Source organism: Chlorocebus sabaeus, chromosome 9 (genome assembly GCF_047675955.1).
Source record: "Chlorocebus sabaeus isolate Y175 chromosome 9, mChlSab1.0.hap1, whole genome shotgun sequence".
Taxonomy (NCBI): Eukaryota; Metazoa; Chordata; class Mammalia; order Primates; family Cercopithecidae; genus Chlorocebus; species Chlorocebus sabaeus.
The window spans coordinates 53,147,788-53,168,801 of record NC_132912.1 but is presented as its reverse complement, the minus strand read 5'-3'; the positions used below and the strand labels follow the sequence as shown (position 1 = coordinate 53,168,801).

General features: G+C 41.6%; 2 protein-coding genes across 9 annotated transcripts in view; one reads left to right on the top strand and one right to left on the bottom strand.

Annotated features, from left to right (window-relative positions):
* Window positions 1-15,981, bottom strand: part of GLUD1 (glutamate dehydrogenase 1) — a 37,188-nt gene extending 21,207 nt beyond the window's left edge. The window contains exon 1 of the mRNA XM_007962672.3: window positions 15,426-15,981. Coding sequence (XP_007960863.1) covers window positions 15,426-15,870 — 445 coding nt within the window. The 5' untranslated portion in view covers window positions 15,871-15,981. The remainder of the gene's footprint in view (window positions 1-15,425) is intronic.
* Window positions 15,982-16,220: 239 nt separating this feature from the next.
* The window catches only part of SHLD2 (shieldin complex subunit 2), an 87,258-nt gene continuing 82,464 nt past the window's right edge, over window positions 16,221-21,014 (top strand). For 5 of the 8 annotated variants that reach the window (XM_038008946.2, XM_038008942.2, XM_038008947.2 and 2 more), the window contains exon 1: window positions 16,221-16,304. The gene's annotated coding sequence lies outside the window, so the exon portion shown is untranslated. The remainder of the gene's footprint in view (window positions 16,305-21,014) is intronic. The other 3 variants (XM_007962678.3, XM_073018998.1, XM_007962682.3) reach the window with 3 other exon arrangements.

Sequence of the window (21,014 nt, the reverse complement as noted above, 5' to 3'; positions counted from 1 at the left end):
GAAAGAGATCCTTACCTGTTATTCTCCTCACCCACGGCCAACCTCTTTCAATTTGAAGATGAGAAAGCCATTTTCCCTTCCTGAGGCTGAGTGATTCCCTTCACCACTACTGTAAGAAGGGGAGGCAGCCAAGCAGACAGGTGCTAGTGCCCCTGTATCTTGCAGCCATTAGGTGTTGGTGTAGGGGATACAGGAAGTGGGGCTGCCCACTGCTTTGGCTTTAGGGGTCTTGGTCAATTACCGTTCCAAGTTTTGGAGTGCTAAGCTACCTTTCTTTCTCTATAGTCCATTGCTTCTCAACCCCAAGGAGGAAAGTCCGAGCGGGGTCGACATTTGACTGCACAGTGCTTGGGGCACTGTATGTTTGTGTGTGAAGGATACCCACAAGCAGCTGCAGCATTTTTTTTCTACCCCCCGACTCCCAACAGATTGAGCCCCTCTTGAAGGGCTGGGTATGATTTCCACTGGGAGTCACAGGTAAGTAATGGGAGCCCCAGCAACATCTCTTTTAAAGAATTCTGAGAATAAAAGTTTTTCAGATAGAAAATATACAGTATCTCATGGACTGGCAGTTTGAGAGAACTTCCCTATTCAATTTGAAAAGCTAGTTTTTTTATATGTTTCTGAAAACATCAACCTTAATACTGATAATGTTATAAGAGAATTTATTTATTGTACACATGATCATAAAGAGCATATTCTGAAGCTGAGCATACTTATTTGGTCTACTGTAAAAACAACAAATTATACTTAGGAGTATGTGCTTAGAACTGTATCTTGTATATAATTGATTCTCAAATTGTGAGATAAATGTACTCATTATTAAACTTTTAGAATGCAAAATTACAGGTAATTTTTCTAGCACACAGCAGATATCTGTATAGCTCACTCCCCCATTTCATTCAGGTCTGTTAAAAACTTCATTCCAAGAGGCTCTCCCTGACCACTGTATTTAAAAGAGCACCTCTTTCTCACCCCCACTTTCCTGCCTCTCCTACCTTACTTGTTTCTTCATATCGTTTATTATTACTGACTTCACATTATACATGTGTTTATTATCTGGCTTCCCTACCTGGCGAATTAGCACCATGAGGGCAGACTTTGTTTTGTTCGCTGTTTTAATTTCTGGTTCCTAACATAGAAAATGGCATATATTAGGCACTCAAATACACGCTGAATAAATATACAAATATTCTGGCTCTTAAAATTTAAAAAAGAAAAGCTACGGCCACAAAAAATTTTGACATACATGTAAGTTTTAAATAACTTACCATAAGCCTCCACATATATCATGAAAGGACTCAAAGTATACAAAATTGGGGATGGGGGTGATGGGGAGATGATGGTCAAAGGGTACAAAGCCTCAATTAGGCAGGAGGGGTAAGTTTTTTTGAGACAGATTGCACAGCATGGTGAATACAGTAAATAATAATAGATTATACATTTGGCCCAACGTGGTAGTTCACGCTTGTAATCCCAACACCAGAAGGCTGAGGTGGGAGAATCACTTGAGCTCAGAGTTTGAAACCAGCCTGGCCAACAGAGTGAGACCACATTTCTACAACAACAAAAAGTACTGCACATTTCAAAATCACTGAGTAAATTTCAGATGTTCTCACCAGAAAAAATGATAATGATTTGCAATTGTTTCCAGGGGTGAATAGGTTAGTCAGCTTGACTTAATTATGCAATGTTGTATTCATAAATCATAAAATTACCTTGTAGCTCATAAATATATATCTGCAATGTCAATTTACAACTTAAAAAATAAAAAATTTAAAAAGAATTTCCAGTCAGATGAGGCCCACAGAAAAGGAAAAAAAAATTGTAAATAATATTAAGATTGATCCTTTGTATCTTAAAAAAAAAATTGAGTTGGGTGTGGGGGCATGTGCCTGTAGTCCCAGATGCTCAGGAGGCTGAGGCAGGAGAATCACTTGAGCCCAGGAGTTGCAGGCTGCAGTGAGCTATGCTCAGGTCACTGCACTCCACCCCAGCAACAAAGCCAGACCTTTTCTCAAAGAAAAAAAAAAAATTGTTTAAACACCAAAACGTGCTTTTCAAATTATTCAAACTGCTTCTAAGTAATACCACATATGATTTAATGATAACTACAGTAAGCCAGGGAAACGGTCAGGCACTGTGCCCAGGTCACCCAGCCTGCACCATGTGCTTGCATGGGGGGTGCTAACGCTGCTCTCCTGGGATGGGTGTCATGACTGGGAGGAACATCACATGTGGGGAATCTGGCACAGTGCCCTGCAAGTGGTCAATATGCAAATCTCAACTATTACCACTGCTATAACAAGTATTACAAAGTAATGGCAGGTAATAAAGCAATTAAAAAGTCTAAACTGACAAGAGTTTGAACAAATGACTTAATAAGTTTATTACTTCTACATAAATTCACAGGAAGTGGTAAAACAATGTATTAATTAAGAACTAGTATTTCTTCTCCCACACATAAATCACTTTTTTCATTGCTCTTTTAGAGCCTGTGGAAGTCATCACATTATTTTAAATTTTCCTTGCTTTCTGAAGTGGAGGAAAAGTTACTTTCTTTTAACTTAGAAACTAAAAAAACAGAAGCATTCAAATGGCAAGCCTAATATTCTAGAAATAGATGCTATTAAAAATTAGAAACCAGACCCCTCCTTCCACACAACAGTGTAAACAAAATGTCCACTTTATTATAAGTCATGGAACGATATGAGTCAGAAACTGTGTGTATAACAAAAGACATGTTCCACTGGATGGAACCCAGGAATTCTTGTTTGTAAAGTTAAATTTTCTTTCCCAGCTACACCCATTTAGAGAGCTCAACCGCTAAACAGGGAAGAGAGGCAGTTTCACAAATTACCTCTCACACCACAGGCATTTTCTGTAGGCTATGAACCAATAAAGGTTTAGTGAACAATAAAGGTTTAGTACACAGGAGGAGCCATAAAGAAAGCACCAGCTTAGTGGAAGAAGCCACGGAGCCGATAGAGTAGGGACAGGGAGGGGACAGAAATTAATCCAAGTGATATTGCCTGGGCTAAAGAAGAAACATTTTCATTTTAAATTTCTAGTTAACCAGTGATACATACATGTTTTTAATTCTAGAAATTGGCAAATATCAAGTACTGGGTTACCTAAACTGTTAATCTGAAAAACAAAAAATTTTAAAGTGTAACCATTAATAAAATACTCTGCAGCAATACTTGAAACAAAACAATCTCCAATAAGACACGATATACCCACACACAGAGAAAGCCAGTTACCCCAGTTAGTCTTCCTTCTCTAGGTTTGGAAACCAAAGATAACTATCAAAAATATACTGTCACCTGAAAATTCTTAACTACATTCTAAGGGGCACTAAGAGATTTAAGTAAGAGGCCGGATGTGGTGGCTCATGCCTATAATCCCAGCACTTTGGGAGGCCGAGCTGGGCAGATCACTTAGGTCAGGAGTTTGAGACCAGCTTGGCCAACATGGTGAAACCCCATCTTTACTAAAAATACAAAAATTAGCTGGGCGTGGTGGCATGCTCCTGTAGTCTCAGCTACTCACAAGGCTTACAGTGAGCTGAGATTGAACCACTGCATTCCACCCTAGGCAACAGTTTGAGACTGTCTCAAAAAAAAAAAAAAAGTAAGAATATGACTACAAAAAGGAAGGTACTCTACTTAACTCAATGGATTCGGAAAAATTAGCACAACTGGAGAATGTGAAGGACAAAATGATGTGACATATACCTCAAAGTTCTGAAAGGCAGGGAAAGCCTAGCACTTTTGAATGCCTACTCTCGTTCAAATATACTCAATTTGAAGTTGTTCAATAAAGTCAAATAATAGGTATATACATATACATACAAGAAAATCAGAAAATCTTAAAATATTTAAGCCAAAATAAAGCAAGAAGGATCTTAGGTGGTCTGAATATTGTCACTTTTTATAAAACCAAGCCTTTCCTCCTTCAGAACAGAAGGCTGAAGGTTTATAGGACCAACAGAGATCAAACAGGCGCACAGAACAGAAACTAGAAGGAGGAAGGAAGAGATGTTTTATACCAGAAATGGAGAAAAGTAAATTACATTTTTGTATCCCAAAGTCTTAGAGGATTGGGCATGGTGGCTCATGGCTGTAGTTCTAGCACACTGGGAGGTTGAGACAGGAGAACTTGGGCTTAGGTGTTTAAGACCAGTCTGGACAACATAGTGAGATCCCATCTCTACACACACATCCACACCCACACCCACCCACACACACACCCCTTAAAACTCTGTTAGACTCCATTGATGAATTACTAGTGTTTGAGATCAATTGGGTTTTTGGTGAACTGTGCTAGCAGAAATGAAGGCAAATACTTCTAACCAAGAGCAGGAGTCCATGGCTGGCTAAGCTAGACAGTGAATGGGCTTGGTACACAGGTGTTGGCCACAGAACTGATCTCATTAGAAACAGAGCCTAAAAATCAAGGCCACACCGCTGACAAAGTAATCTGTGCAGCGAGCTCACCAGAGGAAACTAAAGACACACCACCCATGACGTTTATTATTTATCAATCTCAGTCAAGCTGGAGGAAGGGCTAGGGATAGAACGACGTACATACTACAATGAGAAATTTTAAATCATTCCTTCTATTCTGAACAGAAACCGACTAAACAGTTATTTTATGTTAACCGGTATCCAGATGTTTCCAAAGAATATTAGTGAAATGCAGACATCTGCAACTATACACGGCACAAAGCACCGCTCTGATTTTTAACTTAATTACCACAAATATTCCTTAGTACGCTCAAGTCTAATGAGCAGTGCATGCTAGGTTTCTCTAGGGGAAATAAAAAATCAAAAGCAAAAACTAGCTTAAGTTGCTATAGTGATGAAGAAAACAAACCAGCTCATTACTTTAAAAAAGATTCAGTGAAAACCACAGTTGACTAAGCTTGACTTTTTCTTCTTTTTCCTAGATGACTCAAAAGCAAACACACAAAAGCCTCCAGCTAGAGTCACTGTTTTTTATAATCAATAATTAACAAAACATTTATGAAAATTCAAGTGGTTTTAAAATTACTTGAACCTAGTTCTTTTAATAGGGTTTGATTTATTCATCAGAAATCTAATTTCCAGTTGTACTTTCTCACTTTTCAGGAACTATTTATTCAATAACCAAGAGTTCTACCAAAAGCACAGAACCCCCAGAAAAACAAAAAGGTCTCAGAACAACTCTCAATATTCATACGATAACTGTCTTGCCACTCACTCATCAGATTATATTTTTTCATTTAATATTAATGTACCTCCTAACCCACAATAATGTAGCGTAACTTAATTTAAAATGATGAGAGGAAGGTTAGAAGCAAGGAGGAACTATTAATGACCACCCGCAAGTAATGACCATCTGAAATACTATGTCCCAGATAAAAATTCAGACATTCAGCACTGGAAGGAGCACTGCATACAGGAGCGAAGAAAAAGTATATACTGTAGGCTGGGCATGGTGGCTCACGCCTGTAATCCCAGCACTTTGGGAGGCTGAAGTGGGCGGATCATTTGAGGTCAGGAGTTCAAGATCAGCCTGGCCAACATGGTGAAACCCTGTCTCTACTAAACATACAACAAAATTAGCTGGGCGTGGTGGTGCGCACCTGGTAATCCCAGCTACTGGGGAGGCTGAGGCAGGAGAATCGCTTAAACCTGGGAGATGGAGGTTGCAATGAGCGGAGATTGCGCCACTGCACTTCAGCCTAGGCGACAGCGACAGAGAGACTCCATCTCCAAAAAACAAAACAAAAACAAAAAAAAAAAAAGAAAAAAGAAAAATTATACTTTAATTGCTTTAGCAGCATCAATATACTGTTCTGTATAAAGTAGGCAAATACCATCTTAGATTTTTAATCCACTATCTAAATCTTTTACTTTAACCTGAATAAATTTTGAAGAGGTAACTAAGCTTTCTGGGAAGCAAATGTTTAGCTGATACTGGAAAAATATAACCTATTGACAGATCAAAGAAAAAAAGGAAAAATACAGTTTTTCATTAAAAATTTAAAATTATAATACATATGTATATATTTCTACCAAAATTTAAATACAAAAAGAAAGCTGAAGACTCCCTTGACTTCCACTTGTGACCCCATTCTTCTCCTTAGGGGTGACTATTCTTAGCAATGTAAGTGTATATCCTTCCAAATCATGTTCCCTGCAATTATGTATGTACATATCCATAAAACATACAGCTTTGTTTTGTGTTAGGTATTTAACTTACAGCCTGATGGATGGAAGATTATGCATTAAAAGGGGGATTTTGTTAATTTTTCTTCGTAGATTCTCTTATTCTGATCTTGATTAACAGTAACTTAGCTGCACTTTCACACCAATCAGGTCTTGGAATCGGAAATGATGCTAGTTAAAATGGTGAATATAAAGTTGGATTTAGCAAAAGATAAAAGTAACTTGTTATTAAAAAGGTTCAAAGGGATAAAAGCTTGAAACTTCAGCTATCCAGTTTCATATAAATTATTTACAAGTCTAGGTGATATTTGAGATGGGTCTTAAGAGAGGGAGAGGAATCCTAGGGAGGGGGAGGCGAGGCATGGACAGGCAGAGGGACTGCACTATGCAAGGGCATGATGCAGAGAAGTACGTGCCTGGATTTCCAATTTTCCTGAGGATAATTTTACACCAGATCTTCTTTATTTTAAAAATCCAATCCGTTTTCTTAATAACCCTGTCTGTCCCTGATACTACCATTTTTTTTCTACCAGTCTCTCAGGCTAGAAATTTTGTAGTTATCTTTGCCTCTTCTTTCCTTCATCCAGTACATCCTACCTGTTGGGAATACATTACTGTCCTTTCTTCAAAATGTTTTATCTGTCTTTTCTTTTTCATTCTCTGCTATTAACTATAACTTCATTCTCAGTTTCACTGCTGCCTAGCTTTCTGTGCCCTGCTAGGTTCATCATTATCCATCCAACAGATATAAAAGGAAAACTGTTTCTACTCACACCTTCTGACACCAAATGTGTGGGTTTTCCACACTAAGCAGTTCACCAGTTCTCTGCAGATACAATCTGGGTGTCCTGCAATTCAGTTCTGACACTGACTACCGGGGTTAGCACAGACCCCACAGCTCAAGGGCTCAGTCTCACAAGACTGTTCCCTACTTCAGATGCCAGTTCTAAGTCCTGGGTGCCCAGGGCACCTACACTTCTGTCCAACTTGGCGACAAATCAGGGGGTTCCCATGACCCCCTCCTCAGGTTCAATAATTTTGTTACAAAGACTCACAGGACTCAGGGAAACATTACTTATGTAAAGAATACAAATAAACAGCCACATGAAGAGGTACACAGGTCCATGTCTGGAATGTCCCCAGGGCAGCTTCTGTCTCCCCTGGAATTGGGAGTGTACCACCCTACCCATACACGGATGCATTCACCAACCTGGAAGCTCTCTGAACTCTCCCCACACTCCACCCATCAGTTAGGGTTTGTATAGAGGTTCCACTATGAGGGCATTACTGATTGCTGATAGTCTCTTTCCAATCTCCAGAGGTCAGAGGGTGGGGGTGAAAGTTCCAAATTTCTAATTATGACTTGGTCTTTTTGGTGACTAGCCCCCACCTTGAAGCTACCCAGAAGCCCATCAGGAGTGTCCTAGTTAGAACAAAAGATGCTCCTATCACTCAGGAATTTGCAAGGGATTCAGGAGCTCTGTGTTGGGAACCAGGCAAAGAGACCAAATATATTTACTGTCACAAGTTCTTATTTCTCATTATTTACAAATGTAGTTTGTCCTCCTGATCCCCTTACACACAGTTCCACTCCCTGCCTTAGGTGAAGTCACCCCCTCTTTATCTGAAATCGCCTTATCCAACTCCTATCCAGCCTTCTCTGTTCCCACATCAAGACTGTCTGTCTGCCGGGCGTGGTGGCTCACGCCTGTAATCCCAGCACTTTGGGAGGCCAAGGAGGGTGGATCACATGAGGTCGGGAGTTCGAGACCAGCCTGACCAACATGGCAAAACCCTGTCTCTACTAAATATATAAAAATTAGCCAGGCGAGGTGGTGCATGCCTGTAATCCCAGCTACTTGGTAGGCTGAGGCAGGAAAATTGCTTGAACCCGGTAGGCAGAGGTTGTAGTAAGCCAGTATCGCGCCACTGTATGCCAGCCTGGGCAACAAGAGCAAAACTCTGTCTCAAAAAAAACTAAAAACAAAAAAACAAATAAACAAACAAGACTGTCCTTGGTATCCTTGAACTCCTAGTGCAACAACACATGATTTAGTTTTTTTTTTTTTTTGGTCATTTATTGACTGGTTCTAGGAAAGGAAAATGTAGAAACAGAATACTGAGCTAGTGGTAAAACAAAAAAGACATAGTACAAAAGAGAGTTTGCAGTCTGCTCTACTTGGGAGAAACAAATGAAAAAAATATTCCAAAAAATAAAAAAATTCAACTTTGGTTTTTTAAAAGAACCCTCTGCATAAAGTTCAGAGATCTTGCCTGCAGGAACAAAAAACACACAATAGAAAAACTGACTATAGTTCATAATAAAAGCAGTCCTTATTTGGTAAACCTCCAATATGAGTATATCACCTTTGGTTATTTCTTTGCTCTTTCTCTCTTGGCAAAAAAGAAAAAAAAAATTCATGCAAAATCCTACTGAGGCCCAATATGTACAAACTATTTTTTAAAAGTCCTGTGTTGATATATTTGTGATAATGACAAATGATAAAAGGAGCCATACTACTGACAACCTTTGTAATTTTCATTTGTCATCTTTCACATTTTCCTCTAGCCTAGAAGCAAATCAGATGAATTATGTCTGATAGACTTTCTCCAAGAATAATAATCAAGAGAAACAGCAATTCATGATAAACAAAGCATTTTCTTAGTTTTTAAGAAAATGCTAAAAGTTTTAAGTTTTCTTAGAAAACTAAGAAAGTAATTTCAAAATTATTCAGTAGAAAATACTTAAAAATAAATGGAGTACACACTGGTAGAGAAATGAGTTGTTCTGGCTAACACATTAATCTCTTAAAACACCAAAGTCTTCAAACCTCTTTTGATAGAAAACTCTTTAAAATGTTATTTCAGGTCTTCGGAGTTGGGTATAGGGGAAAAAGGTTATTTCATTTCTTTAGTAATTAGAATAAATGGACCTCTAGAGATATCATCTATGCTGAGTTTTATATGCAAAGTTGTTTGAATATATATTATTTTCTAGGAAGATATGTATTATTTTCTAGATAGATATTTTCTATCTTCTAATAGCTTTTAACAGAAATTTCAAAGGTATCTATGATCTGAAGTATTAGGAAGTATTGTGTCAAATGCATGAGGTGGTTCTCAATCAGTGCTTAGGATGAAAAGCCTAAGATACAATTTGTAACTTTTTGCACGAATAAATCCCAGACAACGATTAAAGTGGGTGCTGGAATCAGATGCCCAGAATCTGAACCCCAAGTCCACTACGTACTAGCTGTGTCACCCTGCCAAAGGACACTTCACTCCTCAACCTTAGTAGCCACATTTGGAAATCAGGGACAACAGTGTATTGCATGAGGCATAAAAGCAATGATGCATGAAAAGTTCTTACATGCATTGTTGCTATGAGGCATAGAAGCGATGATGCATGAAAAGTTCTTAATAAAATGCCTGGCACATACAGAGCTGAATAAATGTTAGTCCTTGCTAATATTTGACCTCGGTGAAGGCAGTTGACCTCAGTGAAGGCAAAATGTGTGTGGCTGCAGAATCTTTCAGGTATAGTTGCCTTTTTGCAAAGATAATCGGAAGGTCTTGCTTGAGCAGCTCCTTCTCCTGGTTTGTCGTCTTGTCCTTAATAAAGCCTTTCCTGCCTTTATCAGTAGTATTTCACATATTAACAATTCCAACTTGACAGTGAACACTTGAATCTGTATTAATTTCTGGGAAAAGGGAAAATACTGATTCATTTGGATAACTAGTCAGTTTTAGACAGCGGCATTAGATTTAAGATTGTTGCACAGCAAAAGAAACTACCATCAGAGTGAACAGGCAACCTACAGAATGGGAGAAAACTTTTGCAATCTACTCATCTGACAAAGGGCTAATATCCAGAACCTACAAAGAACTCAAACAAATTTACAAGAAAAAAACAAACAACCCCATCAAAAAGTGGGCAAAGGATATGAACAGACATTTCTCAAAAGAAGACATTCATACAGCCAACAGACACATGAAAAAATGCTCATCATCACTGGCCATCAGAGAAATGCAAATCAAAACCACAATGAGATACCATCTCACACCAGTTAGAATGGCAATCATTAAAAAGTCAGGAAACAACAGGTGCTGGAGAGGATGTGGAGAAATAAGAACACTTTTACACTGCTGGTGGGATTGTAAACTAGTTCAACCATTATGGAAAACAGTACGGCGATTCCTCAAGGATCTAGAACTAGAAATACCACATGACCCAGCCATCCCATTACTGGGTATATACCCAAAGGATTATAAATCATGCTGCTATAAAGACACATGCACACGTATGTTTATTGCGGCACTATTCACAATAGCAAAGACTTGGAATCAACCCAAATGTCTATCAGTGACAGACTGGATTAAGAAAATGTGGCACATATACACCATGGAATACCATGCAGCCATAAAAAAGGATGAGTTTGTGTCCTTTGTAGGGACATGGATGCAGCTGGAAACCATTATTCTCAGCAAACTATCGCAAGAACAGAAAACCAAACACCGCATGTTCTCACTCATAGGTGGGAACTGAACAATGAGATCACTTGGACTCGGGAAGGGGAACATCACACACCGGGGCCTATCATGGGGAGGGGGGAGGAGGGAGGGATTACATCGGGAGTTATACCTGATGTAAATGACGAGTTGATGGGTGCTGACGAGTTGATGGGTGCAGCACACCAACATGGCACAAGTATACATATGTAACAAACCTGCACGTTATGCACATGTACCCTAGAACTTAAAGTATAATTTAAAAAAAAGAAAAAAAAAAGATTGTTCATGGTTATATTGGGGAAAGGACTTGGGGTAGAGCTGCTTCATTTTTCATTTTGCAACTTTCATTACTATTTGATTATGTGAATCATACATGTGTATTTTATGGGTTTGCTGAGTACAAAATTTATGGGCTATTTATGAATCAATGTGCTCTATTAAAGTGAGATTAGAGATTTTTCTCTTCATTACTTACATTGTAAAAGCCTAATTATTGGGTAAAATAAATAGAAAAAAAAAACCAGAAGAACGGTCACATGGCAGAGACTAGTGTCTAGGATTTTTTCAACATCTACAGGTTAATATTTTAGTTTTTAATGGTTACAGGCAGAACCCTTAGTATTTTTAACATAAGTAGATAAAGATCGATTTTCCTAAGCAATCTGAATTATTAACAGTGGTAAACCCAATTTCTTCCCACTATATGCCAAAAGTTCAGCCTCAATTTTTATTAATTGTACTTAAACACTACAAGTTGTATTGAACTTTAATATATACTGGTGCTTAAGCTCCGATTGTTGATGCCTAATTCTCACAAAGTATACTTTGGATAATGAGTGAGCAGTGTTTGTCTTCCTGCACGTGGGGCTTTACTGCCAAAAGCAAACTTGCTAAATGGATTCATACACACAAGTGACAGAAAGACTGACAATCTGATGTACAGATCACTACCATTACCATGGGTCTTCACTTTCTAGTATACTTGGGAGAAAAGACGCATTTGGCTTCCATGAAATAAAAAGGCAAAAGGGCAACACAGTTCTGTATTTAAATAAGATGTATTAAAAATAATCACCTCGGGGCAAAGTGCTTTTAAAAGACATACACATAAATTACCTATCCTCTAACTGAACTTTCAGACAAGTCCTACATTAAATTCACCTACAAAGGTTATATTTTATCTGTGGCAGCAGATGCAGACACACAGTTACTTAAAAATAATAGAAACTGTGAGTTTATTCAAAGTTACCTAAGTTTTGATGGTTGTCAATTGATCATAGCAAAATAAGTCAGAAACATTTTTCCCCCAGTGAAGGCAGAGAATATTCCTCCCTTAAACAATGACATCCCAGAGGCTGAGGGCGTCTTTAACCCTGCAATGACCCTTGCATTACAAGATTCCACTGTTTCCTTCTGGCATTTAGACTTTTAAAAACTAGCTACTGGGCTAACATAGGGTATACTTTTTTGGGTACTAATATTTGTACTTAAAAGACTCAGGGTCAATGTATGAGAGAACTCCATCTACGGTTCATCAACTATATGTAAATTATGATAATTTTAGAAAATTTTATGATAGTAGCATCAGTGATAGGGAATTTTAATAGTTTTAATATCAAGACAACTGGGGGGCAGACTGGAAGAGAACGTTAATTGACTACTACCATCAGTAAATTGCTATTATCAATCTGTACTTTCCCTCCAAACTGACTTTTAAATGATAAACTTCCTTCTAAAAAGGTGGGCTGGTCTCAGGCAGAACCGTAGCAAACAAAATACAGATAATTTACTCAGAGAAAGTTAACAGAATAATCTTTGATAATATTTCCAAACACACCAGAACCTTTGAACCAGTCTTCTCAAATCAGTCGCATATTCTCATAATATGCCCCTTTGCTAGAAATATTTTTAAGGCCTCACTTAAACTTCTCTTCAGATCCTATAGCATACTCTTTCAAATCCTTAACACAGACAAATCTAACGGCCTCAGGTACATGTGGTAACTGGGAAAAGAGAAACACAAAAACAGTGTGTATTATTAAATATTTACTTGGAAAAAGTACACATCAGCCACCAAGTCTTAAAACCATCTGCTTCCCTTACAGAGATTATTACTAGATGGTTGCTTTGTTTCAACCTCAAGAATTTTAATTTAGAAAACTTAGGCATAAGGTTGCTCTTGAGGGCAAATGAGAAATAGAAAGCAGAAGGTAGGAAAAAGGGTGGAGAGAGGCAGATGAGGGTTTTTTTCTTTTGGCAAAGAACCAATGGGAGAGAAGACAGGTTAGTGGGGAAAGGGAAGAATGTGCTAAAATATGCTTAAGAGGGAAAGACAGAATTTCATAGGGATTATCCAAAACATTTTAAAAAAATGTGTTTTCTAAGACTACAGCGGGACCACAAAGGTTAACAATTTCTTAGACGTTAAAAAAGCTTTTAGAAAGGAGACCTGTCCCTCTTAGAATGCAAATTCTCTGCAAACAAGGGTGATAAATGGTTAGATAGATCTGGGGGTGTCTTGAACACAAAGCATGGAAGGCTACAGTACCCAAATTTTGCTGATAAAACAGTATACTGTTTATTAAGCACACTAAAATATTTAAGGGCTTTCACAGCTATATAATCTTCCCCAATCCAGAAAGCCTTTCAAATTCCTGAAGATAATAAATTTATCACTTTGTTGAGGCCAATTTTCTTTGATGTTCTATCATCTTGCAATGCTTGCAACAGTGTATTAGTAACAATTCAATTTCTCCATGTTTACATGCTGGGAGTTAATAGCATGCTTTTTTGTAAATGGGATAAGTAGAACAGAAAGGTGTATCTTACACTCTAGTACAAGCAAGTGCTACAGTAACAGTGCTTTGGTATGGCTGACCCAATTTTTTGCTAGGTTCAATATTTTGGCATTAACACTGCTGTGGCAACAAGAGAGAGGACAAACTATGGTAAACGAGTTGCTTCAGTGAGTTTGTGGAGCTGCGACTTATAAAAACAGGAGAGGGTTGGGCATCTGAAAAACCGAAGAAAAAGGATTTCAGAGACCAAATCAGATCCTGCAGAAAACCACATACACTGATTTATCTGTACACCTTTTAAAGAACTGGCAAATGCTGCCAACAAGATAGCAAAAAATCAACTTCACGTCCGTTTTAAGAAAACGATGCAACTCAATATTTACTATACATTGCCTGAACCTCCTCCAACATCCTTATTTGCCTTTCGTTGGAGTCTGAACTTGTATTCCTGGTTTGGAGAACAAGGGAGTGGTAGGAAGAAAGAAGGCAATGTAGGAGACTGACGGTATGTATATTTTATACAATTTCGAAACTAGAAAGGAAATCAGAGGTCAAAGTGGTTCAAACATTGGTTTTGGCTGAGGAAACCAGAGCTAGAGGATATTTAAGCTCCAAAGTTAAGTCCTAGAAGTGGGTGGGGTCAATGCAAATTTAGTAAATCTTTAAAAGCAACCTTTGTTCCCCCTTCTGGGAATACCAGCACCGCTCAAGTTTTTTCCGGCACAGAGAGGATTTCTAAACATCCTTAGAAGTCAGCGGGCATAATTGAAAGGGCACAGAACCAGGTTTACTGAGACAAGGGTCTAGCCCAACATTCTCTGTGCTTCTCGGCCAATCCATCTCCAACAGGACTCCTCGCCTCCCTGGGCTCTTTATTCCGTATAAATTTTCTTTTTTACAGTAGACAAAAGTGGTTTGTCCTTTCCATTTTAGGTTATTAAAGAGGTATGGTGCAATGTATTGGGGGAAAAAAAGGAAAAAAAAAGCTCTCATTTGCTCGAAGAAAGCAATCTGACCACAGAGGCCAAATCTACAGACATTCAATGATTTAAACTACAGGATAACCCGGTGACTACCAAACAGTATCTGACCCCTTTCTTCACGTATTATATCTTTCCTGAAGCTCAAATTCAGTGCTAGCCAGGACCAGTACACACCCCCAGAGCTATTTCATTCCATTGGCTGGCTGGCCACCCGCAGCCTACAACCTGTAGATTTATTGTCAGGACGCCGGGTGTTTATTTGTCAGAGATATTACATTGCTTGTGATTTTTTTTTTTCGTGTTTTCCCTTTTTTGGGGTATAAAACAACCTGTCAGAATGGGAAAATCACTGAATTGAAACGATTAACGCGTGATTAGCAAATTCCTTTGGTTAATAAAACTGTCTAGATTTCAAACTTAGAAGCCAAGTCATTCTCTATGTTCCTATATCATCTGTCACTTTTAGGACAGGAGTGAACAAATATCAGAAAATAATTTGACAGTCTGCATTTAGGGGAGAGTCACAGAAGCCCAAGAATACCGACGAGGCATTATCACACGGGCAGGTCATTCCCTTTCCTAGAAGTGTATTTCGGCAGGACCCGCCGTGTGTGACACAGACACCGGGACCAAAAGGAGACCAGTGCAGCATCTACTCTGCATGCAAGATCGACATGTACAGAGGCCCGGGATGACGGCGCGGGGGAAGGGGGAGGCCAACCGCATGATGGTTTTAAGGCGGAAAAATCACCATCCACAGAGCCGGCCACATCCGAGGCGGGGTGACCCGGGCGGGGACCCGGCCCGCCCCAGCTGGGCTGGGCTGGGCTGAGCAGCAGCCCCGCACTGGCAGGAGGCCGGAGGGGAAAGCCGCAGGGGAGGCAGGGAGGGCGGGACGGGGCCCGGCCGACGCTCACCTCCCTTGCAGGGCGTGCGGTGCTGGCTGTGCTGGGCCCGGTAGCCTTCGATGACCTCCCAGGAGCCGTCGTCGCGCCGGATGGGGAAGGAGAGACTCAGCACATGGTTGCAGGGCTTGATGATCCGCAGGATGCCGCGCACCCGGTTCCGCTTCTGCTCCTCGCTCTCCCGGGTCCTCAGATCCTCCACCAGTTTGTCCTCCACGATGCTGGCGCCGCGGTCGAAGAAGCCCTCCACCATCTTGAAGAAGTTGGGGTCGTCCTCGCGGTCGGCCACCGCCTCGCTGTAGTGGCGCCGTGCGGCCAATGCGAGCCCCGGTTGCGGGGCGGCGGCGGGCTGTCCCCGGGCCCGGCCCAGCAACGCGGCCGAGTCGGTTGCCGCCGAGCCCAGGGCTGCGGGCCAGGCCCGGGACAGCAGCAGCGCTTCGCCCAGGTAGCGGTACATGGCGGCAGGCGGAGAGGAGGTGCGTGATGGTCGCGGAACAGGAGTGCTTTCTCAGAGTCCCCGCGACTAGGGAGGAAGGGTCCGGCGCGGGTTGCCCTTTTAAGCTGTAGCTTCCTGCCTGCCCGGCTGTCCCCTCCCCTCGGGCGCTCGCCACCTAACGGGGAGGACGGACTTCGGGGCAGGGCGCCGCCCAGGGCGCCGGGCCTCCGCCTCCGCCGCGGCCTCGCCCGGCCTCGCTGGCGGCGGCGCGTGCCGGCTGGGCGTCGGGGGCGCGCAGGGGCGGGCGGGCTCGGCGCGCATGCTCGCGCGCCCATGGGAAAGGGAAAGGGAAACGAGGGGAGGGGAGGGGAGGGGAGTAGAGGGGAGGGCTGGGGCGGGCCGGCGGGCGGCCGGATCTGCTCGCAGGCCGCACCCGCCTCCGGCTGGGTGCTCAGGTATGTGCGCCGCGGGGGTCTCCAGGGGGGTGGGAGGTAGCCCAGGGAGGTCGGGGTCGGGGACTGGCCTCTGTGGGGCGCTGAGAGGCCGAGTCCCGCGGAGCGCGGCGCGGGTCAGGCTTGGCGGTCTGGTCGGGGACCGGGTCGTGTGAGTCACAGGCGCCTCTCCTTTCCGCCCGCGCGCCCTCGGAACGGGCGGCCCACCCTGGCCTGTCCTCGGGCGGCCTCAGGCCGGGGCCGGGTATGTGGATGCTGACACGTGGGCAGGAAAGCTAGGCAGAGCCGCCGCCGCGGAAGGCCGGGCTGAGGGCTCGGCGTCACCAGCCAGGGCTGCAGAGAGCTGCGCGGCACCCGGAGTTGGATTATGTGTGGCTGGTGTGAGCTAGAGTGGAGTCAGTCGCCCACAGGCTCTCACCACGCGCGTTTTTCTTGTCCCATTCGGCTGCTCCGCAGTGTGGAGGTCGCATAGTTAACGCACGTCGTGGTTGTGTCGCCCCACAGCACTGACTGTGCGTCACCTTTGCAGAGTGGGTTGGTGTGGTGGCTCACGCCTTTAGTCCTAGCACTTTGGGAGGTCGAGGCTGGAGGATGACTTAAGCCCAGGAGTTCGAGGCTGCAGTGAGCTACCATCACTTCACCGCATCCCAGCCTGGGCGACAGAGGGAGACCTTGTCTCCCTCTGAAATAGTGTAAAATAAGGAAACTAGAAATGCGATAATGCCCCCAGGAAATTCTTTCTCAGGAATATATGTATTTGTTAAATGGTTCAGTATATGATTTATTTTTTATTTTATTTTATTTATTTATCTGAGACGGAATCTTGCTCTGTCGCCCAGGCGGGAGTGTAGTGGCACCTTCTCAGTTCACTGCAGCTTCCGCCTCCATGGGTTCGTTCTAGCGATTCTCCTCACCTCTGCCTCCCAGGTAGCTGGGGTTATAGGCATGCGCCACCACGCGCGGCCAATTTTTGTATTTTTAGTAGAGATGGGGTTTCGCCGTGTTGGCCAGGCTGGTCTCCCAACGCCTGACCTCAAGTGATCCGCCCGCCTCGGCCTCCCAAAGTGCTGGGATTACAGACGTGAGCCCCCGCACCTTGCCTCAGTATATGATTTATAAACTTTATGCTATACGAGGGTTCAGTTATGTATTTATACATACTTGATAGGAAATGCTAAAGTTACGCATTCCTATGGATGTCTTTGGAGCTTTTAAAACTAACGAGGCCGGAACGGTGGCTTACGCCTGTAATCCCAGCTCTTTGGGGGCCAAAGCAGGTTGATTACCCTGAGCCCAGGAGTTCAAGACCAGCCTGGACTCATCTCTATAAAAAGAAAATAAAAAATAAAGCTCTAATGACAGTCATTAAGACAAGCTGCCAAACGCCACATTACTAGTGTTAGCGGTCTCAGTGTACTTGGGTGGTTTTAAAATGACAACCATTTGATCCGCAGAACGATGGTGCTTCCTGATATGTTCACGTTATTCGTCTTTTAGAATATGGAAGAGAAAGTTCTTAGTTCTCGAAATATTGTGTAAAATATAAAGTGACAACCTGGATCTGTTAAATTACATTCATCTATCTCAGTGTACTCTCACAGTAAAAATTATCTTTTTATACAGGTGGAACTTATATTTTAACTTACTTGCTAAATAAATCATTGCCATTAATTGCACTTGCGCTGCGTTTTTCAGTGAAAAATATACTCTGACCTGAATCCTGAATTTTCATTGATGGTCAAAAGATTAAGGTATCAAATTCCCTTTTTACTAGATGTATTATCGTTTTACTCTCTTACATCACAATCCCCCACTCCTGCAAAAAACCCGTGGAGTTTCAGAATAACATGATTGGCATCAGTAAACATATGGAAATATTTTTCTTTTTGGATTAAATTATTTGGTTATGTTCTGAGGAAAAGGGTTTAAAAGCTTAGTTTTATTGTCTTTGTTTATCTTTATAACCTTAGCCTTCAGAAAAATAAATGTTTCACTTTGCTGCTTCTGTGGCTTGTTCACCTGAATTCAAGAAGGTGGAACTGGGCCTAAGGAGGTGTCTTACACCTGTAGTCCCAGCACTTTGGGAGGCTGAGGCGGACGAATCACTTGAGGTCAGGAGTTCAAGACCAGCCTGGCCAACATGGTGAATCCCCGTCTCTACTAAAAATACAAAAATAAGCCAAGCATAGTGGGGGGCCTACAAAAATTAGCCAGGCGTGGTGGTGGTGGAGCGGTGCTTGTAGTTCCAGCTACTCAGGAGAACCGCTTGAATCAGGCAGAGAGGTTGCGGTGAGCCAAGATCGTGCCATTGCATTCCAGCCTGGGCAACAGAGAAAAGACTCCATCTCAAAAAAGGAAAGGCAGAATTGAAGAAGCTTTGGAAGAGGTGAGGAATAGAGTTGTGGAAATTACTATTTTTTTTTTTTTTATTGAGAGTCTCCTATGTGTAGGTGCCTTGCAAACTGGCTTCACGAGTACCCTGTAAAATAGATGTTTTTATTTTTAAAATAATCATTATGTTTTTGTTTTGTTTTAGACAGTCTTGCTCAATTGCCCATGCTGGAGTACAGCGGTGCAAACTCAGCTCACTGCAGCCTCTGCCTCCCAGGTTCCAGTGATTCTCCTGCCTCAGCCTCCCAAGTAGCCGGGTTTACAGGTGCCTGCCATCATGCCCGACTAATTTTTTTGTATTTTTAATAGAGACGAAGTTCCACCGTGTTGGCCAGGCTGTTCTGAAACTCCTGGCCTCAAGTGATCTGCCCGCCTTGGCCTCCGAAAGTGTTGGAATTAAAGGTGTTGAGCCATTGCACCTGGTCATTATGTTTTAAAATTATATGCAAGTAAAAAAATGTGAAGAGTAGAAATAGGTTTTTAAAAAGCGGAATGAAATTATCCATCTCTTCCCCCATTTAGTGAATATTTGCAGTATTTCTTTTCAGACTATAGGTATTATAATTCCTGATTTATTAGAAGCAGGGAGTGGCTGGGGGTGGTGGCTCATACCTGTAATCCCAGCACTTTGGGAGGCTGAGGCGAGCAGATCACCTGAGATTGGGAGTTGGAGACCAGCCTGACCAACATGGAGAAACCTCATCTTTACTAAAAATACAAAATTAGCCTGGTGTGGGGGCGCGTGCCTATAATACCAGCTGCTCCGGAGGCTGAGGCAGGAGAATCGCTTAAACCTGGGAGGCGGAGGTTTCGGGGAGGCGGAGGTTTTGGTGAGCCGAGATTGCGCCATTGCACTCCACCTGGGTAACAAGAGCAAAACCCCATCTAAAAAACAAACAAACAAACAAAAAGAAGCAGGGAGTGAGGCCCACAGAAACCAAACAAGTTGTTGATGATCACCAATGTTGTAAATAGGCTGAGATTCAAACCTGTGTATCAGACTCCAAAGTTATCCTTATTTATACTATTCCAAGAAGTATTTTAAGTATTTGTTCCATTTAGTTAGAAATTATGTACTGTGATATAAAGTCTAATGAGTTTCAACTTTACATTTATGATTACTTTTGTAAAATATACAGATAATTTGCAAAGTAAAGTTTTTTGATTTTTATTTTTTGAGACTGGGTCTCACTATGTCACCCAGGCTGGAGTGCAGTGGCACGATCACGGTTCACCACAGCCTCCACTTCCTGGGCTCAGGCAATCCTCCCACCTCAGCCTCCTGAGTAGATAGGACTATAGGCGCCTGCCACCACTCCTAGCTAACTTTTGTATTTTTGGTAGACGTGGGGTTTCACCATGTTGCCCAGGCTGGTCTGGAACTCCTGGGCTCAAGCGATAAGCCCGCCTCTGCCTCCCACAGTGCTGGGATTACAGGTGTGAGCCACCATGGCCAACACAGTGAAGTTTAATTATTCGTAGTAATTTCCCATTCAAATGAAGACCAAAATTCAGCTTGAAGGGAACATTCGATAGCATTCCACTAAGTCAAATGAATTTTCCACCTTTGAGTTTTCCTTAGCTGGTTTAAAATTCCAGGTCTGTTTTTCTTGATTCATAGCATGCTTTTTTTCTCTCTTAAAAATATTTTAGAAGATTGTTAGGATTTAGAAAAACATAGCATATAAATTCTTGAACTATTCATTTTTAAAAATAATTTAATTTGAAAAGGTAAAAATATACTTTCTACTTTCTGTCTCACCAAATCGGTCTATTCTGGACTTTTCCTGTAAAAGGAGTATGTGACCCTTTGTAACTGTCTTTCACTTGGCATAGTATTTTAAAGGTTTATGCATGTAGCATGTATCATGTACTTCATTTCTTTTTATGGCTAGTTTTTGTTGTATGACTGTACCACATTTTAAAAATCTATTCATTATTGATTGACACTTAGATTATTTCCACTTTTTGACTATTCTGAATGACGCTGCTGTGAACTTTTGTGTGTGCATATGTTTTCAGTTCTTTTGGGTGTGTTTATACCTAGGAATGGTACTTCCATGTTTAAATTTTTGAGGTACTGCCAAATTGTTTTCCACAGTGGCTACACCATTTTAATTCTTACCAGCAGTGAATGAAGGTTCCAATTTCTCTATTTCTTCACCAACACTTGTTATGTGTGTTTTTTATTATAATCATCCTCGTGGGTATGAAGTATTTTTTTGCAGTTCCTTGATGACTAATAATATTTAGCATCTTTTCATGTGTTTATGGGTCATTTTTATGTCTTATTTGGAGAAATGTCTATTCAGATCCTTTGCC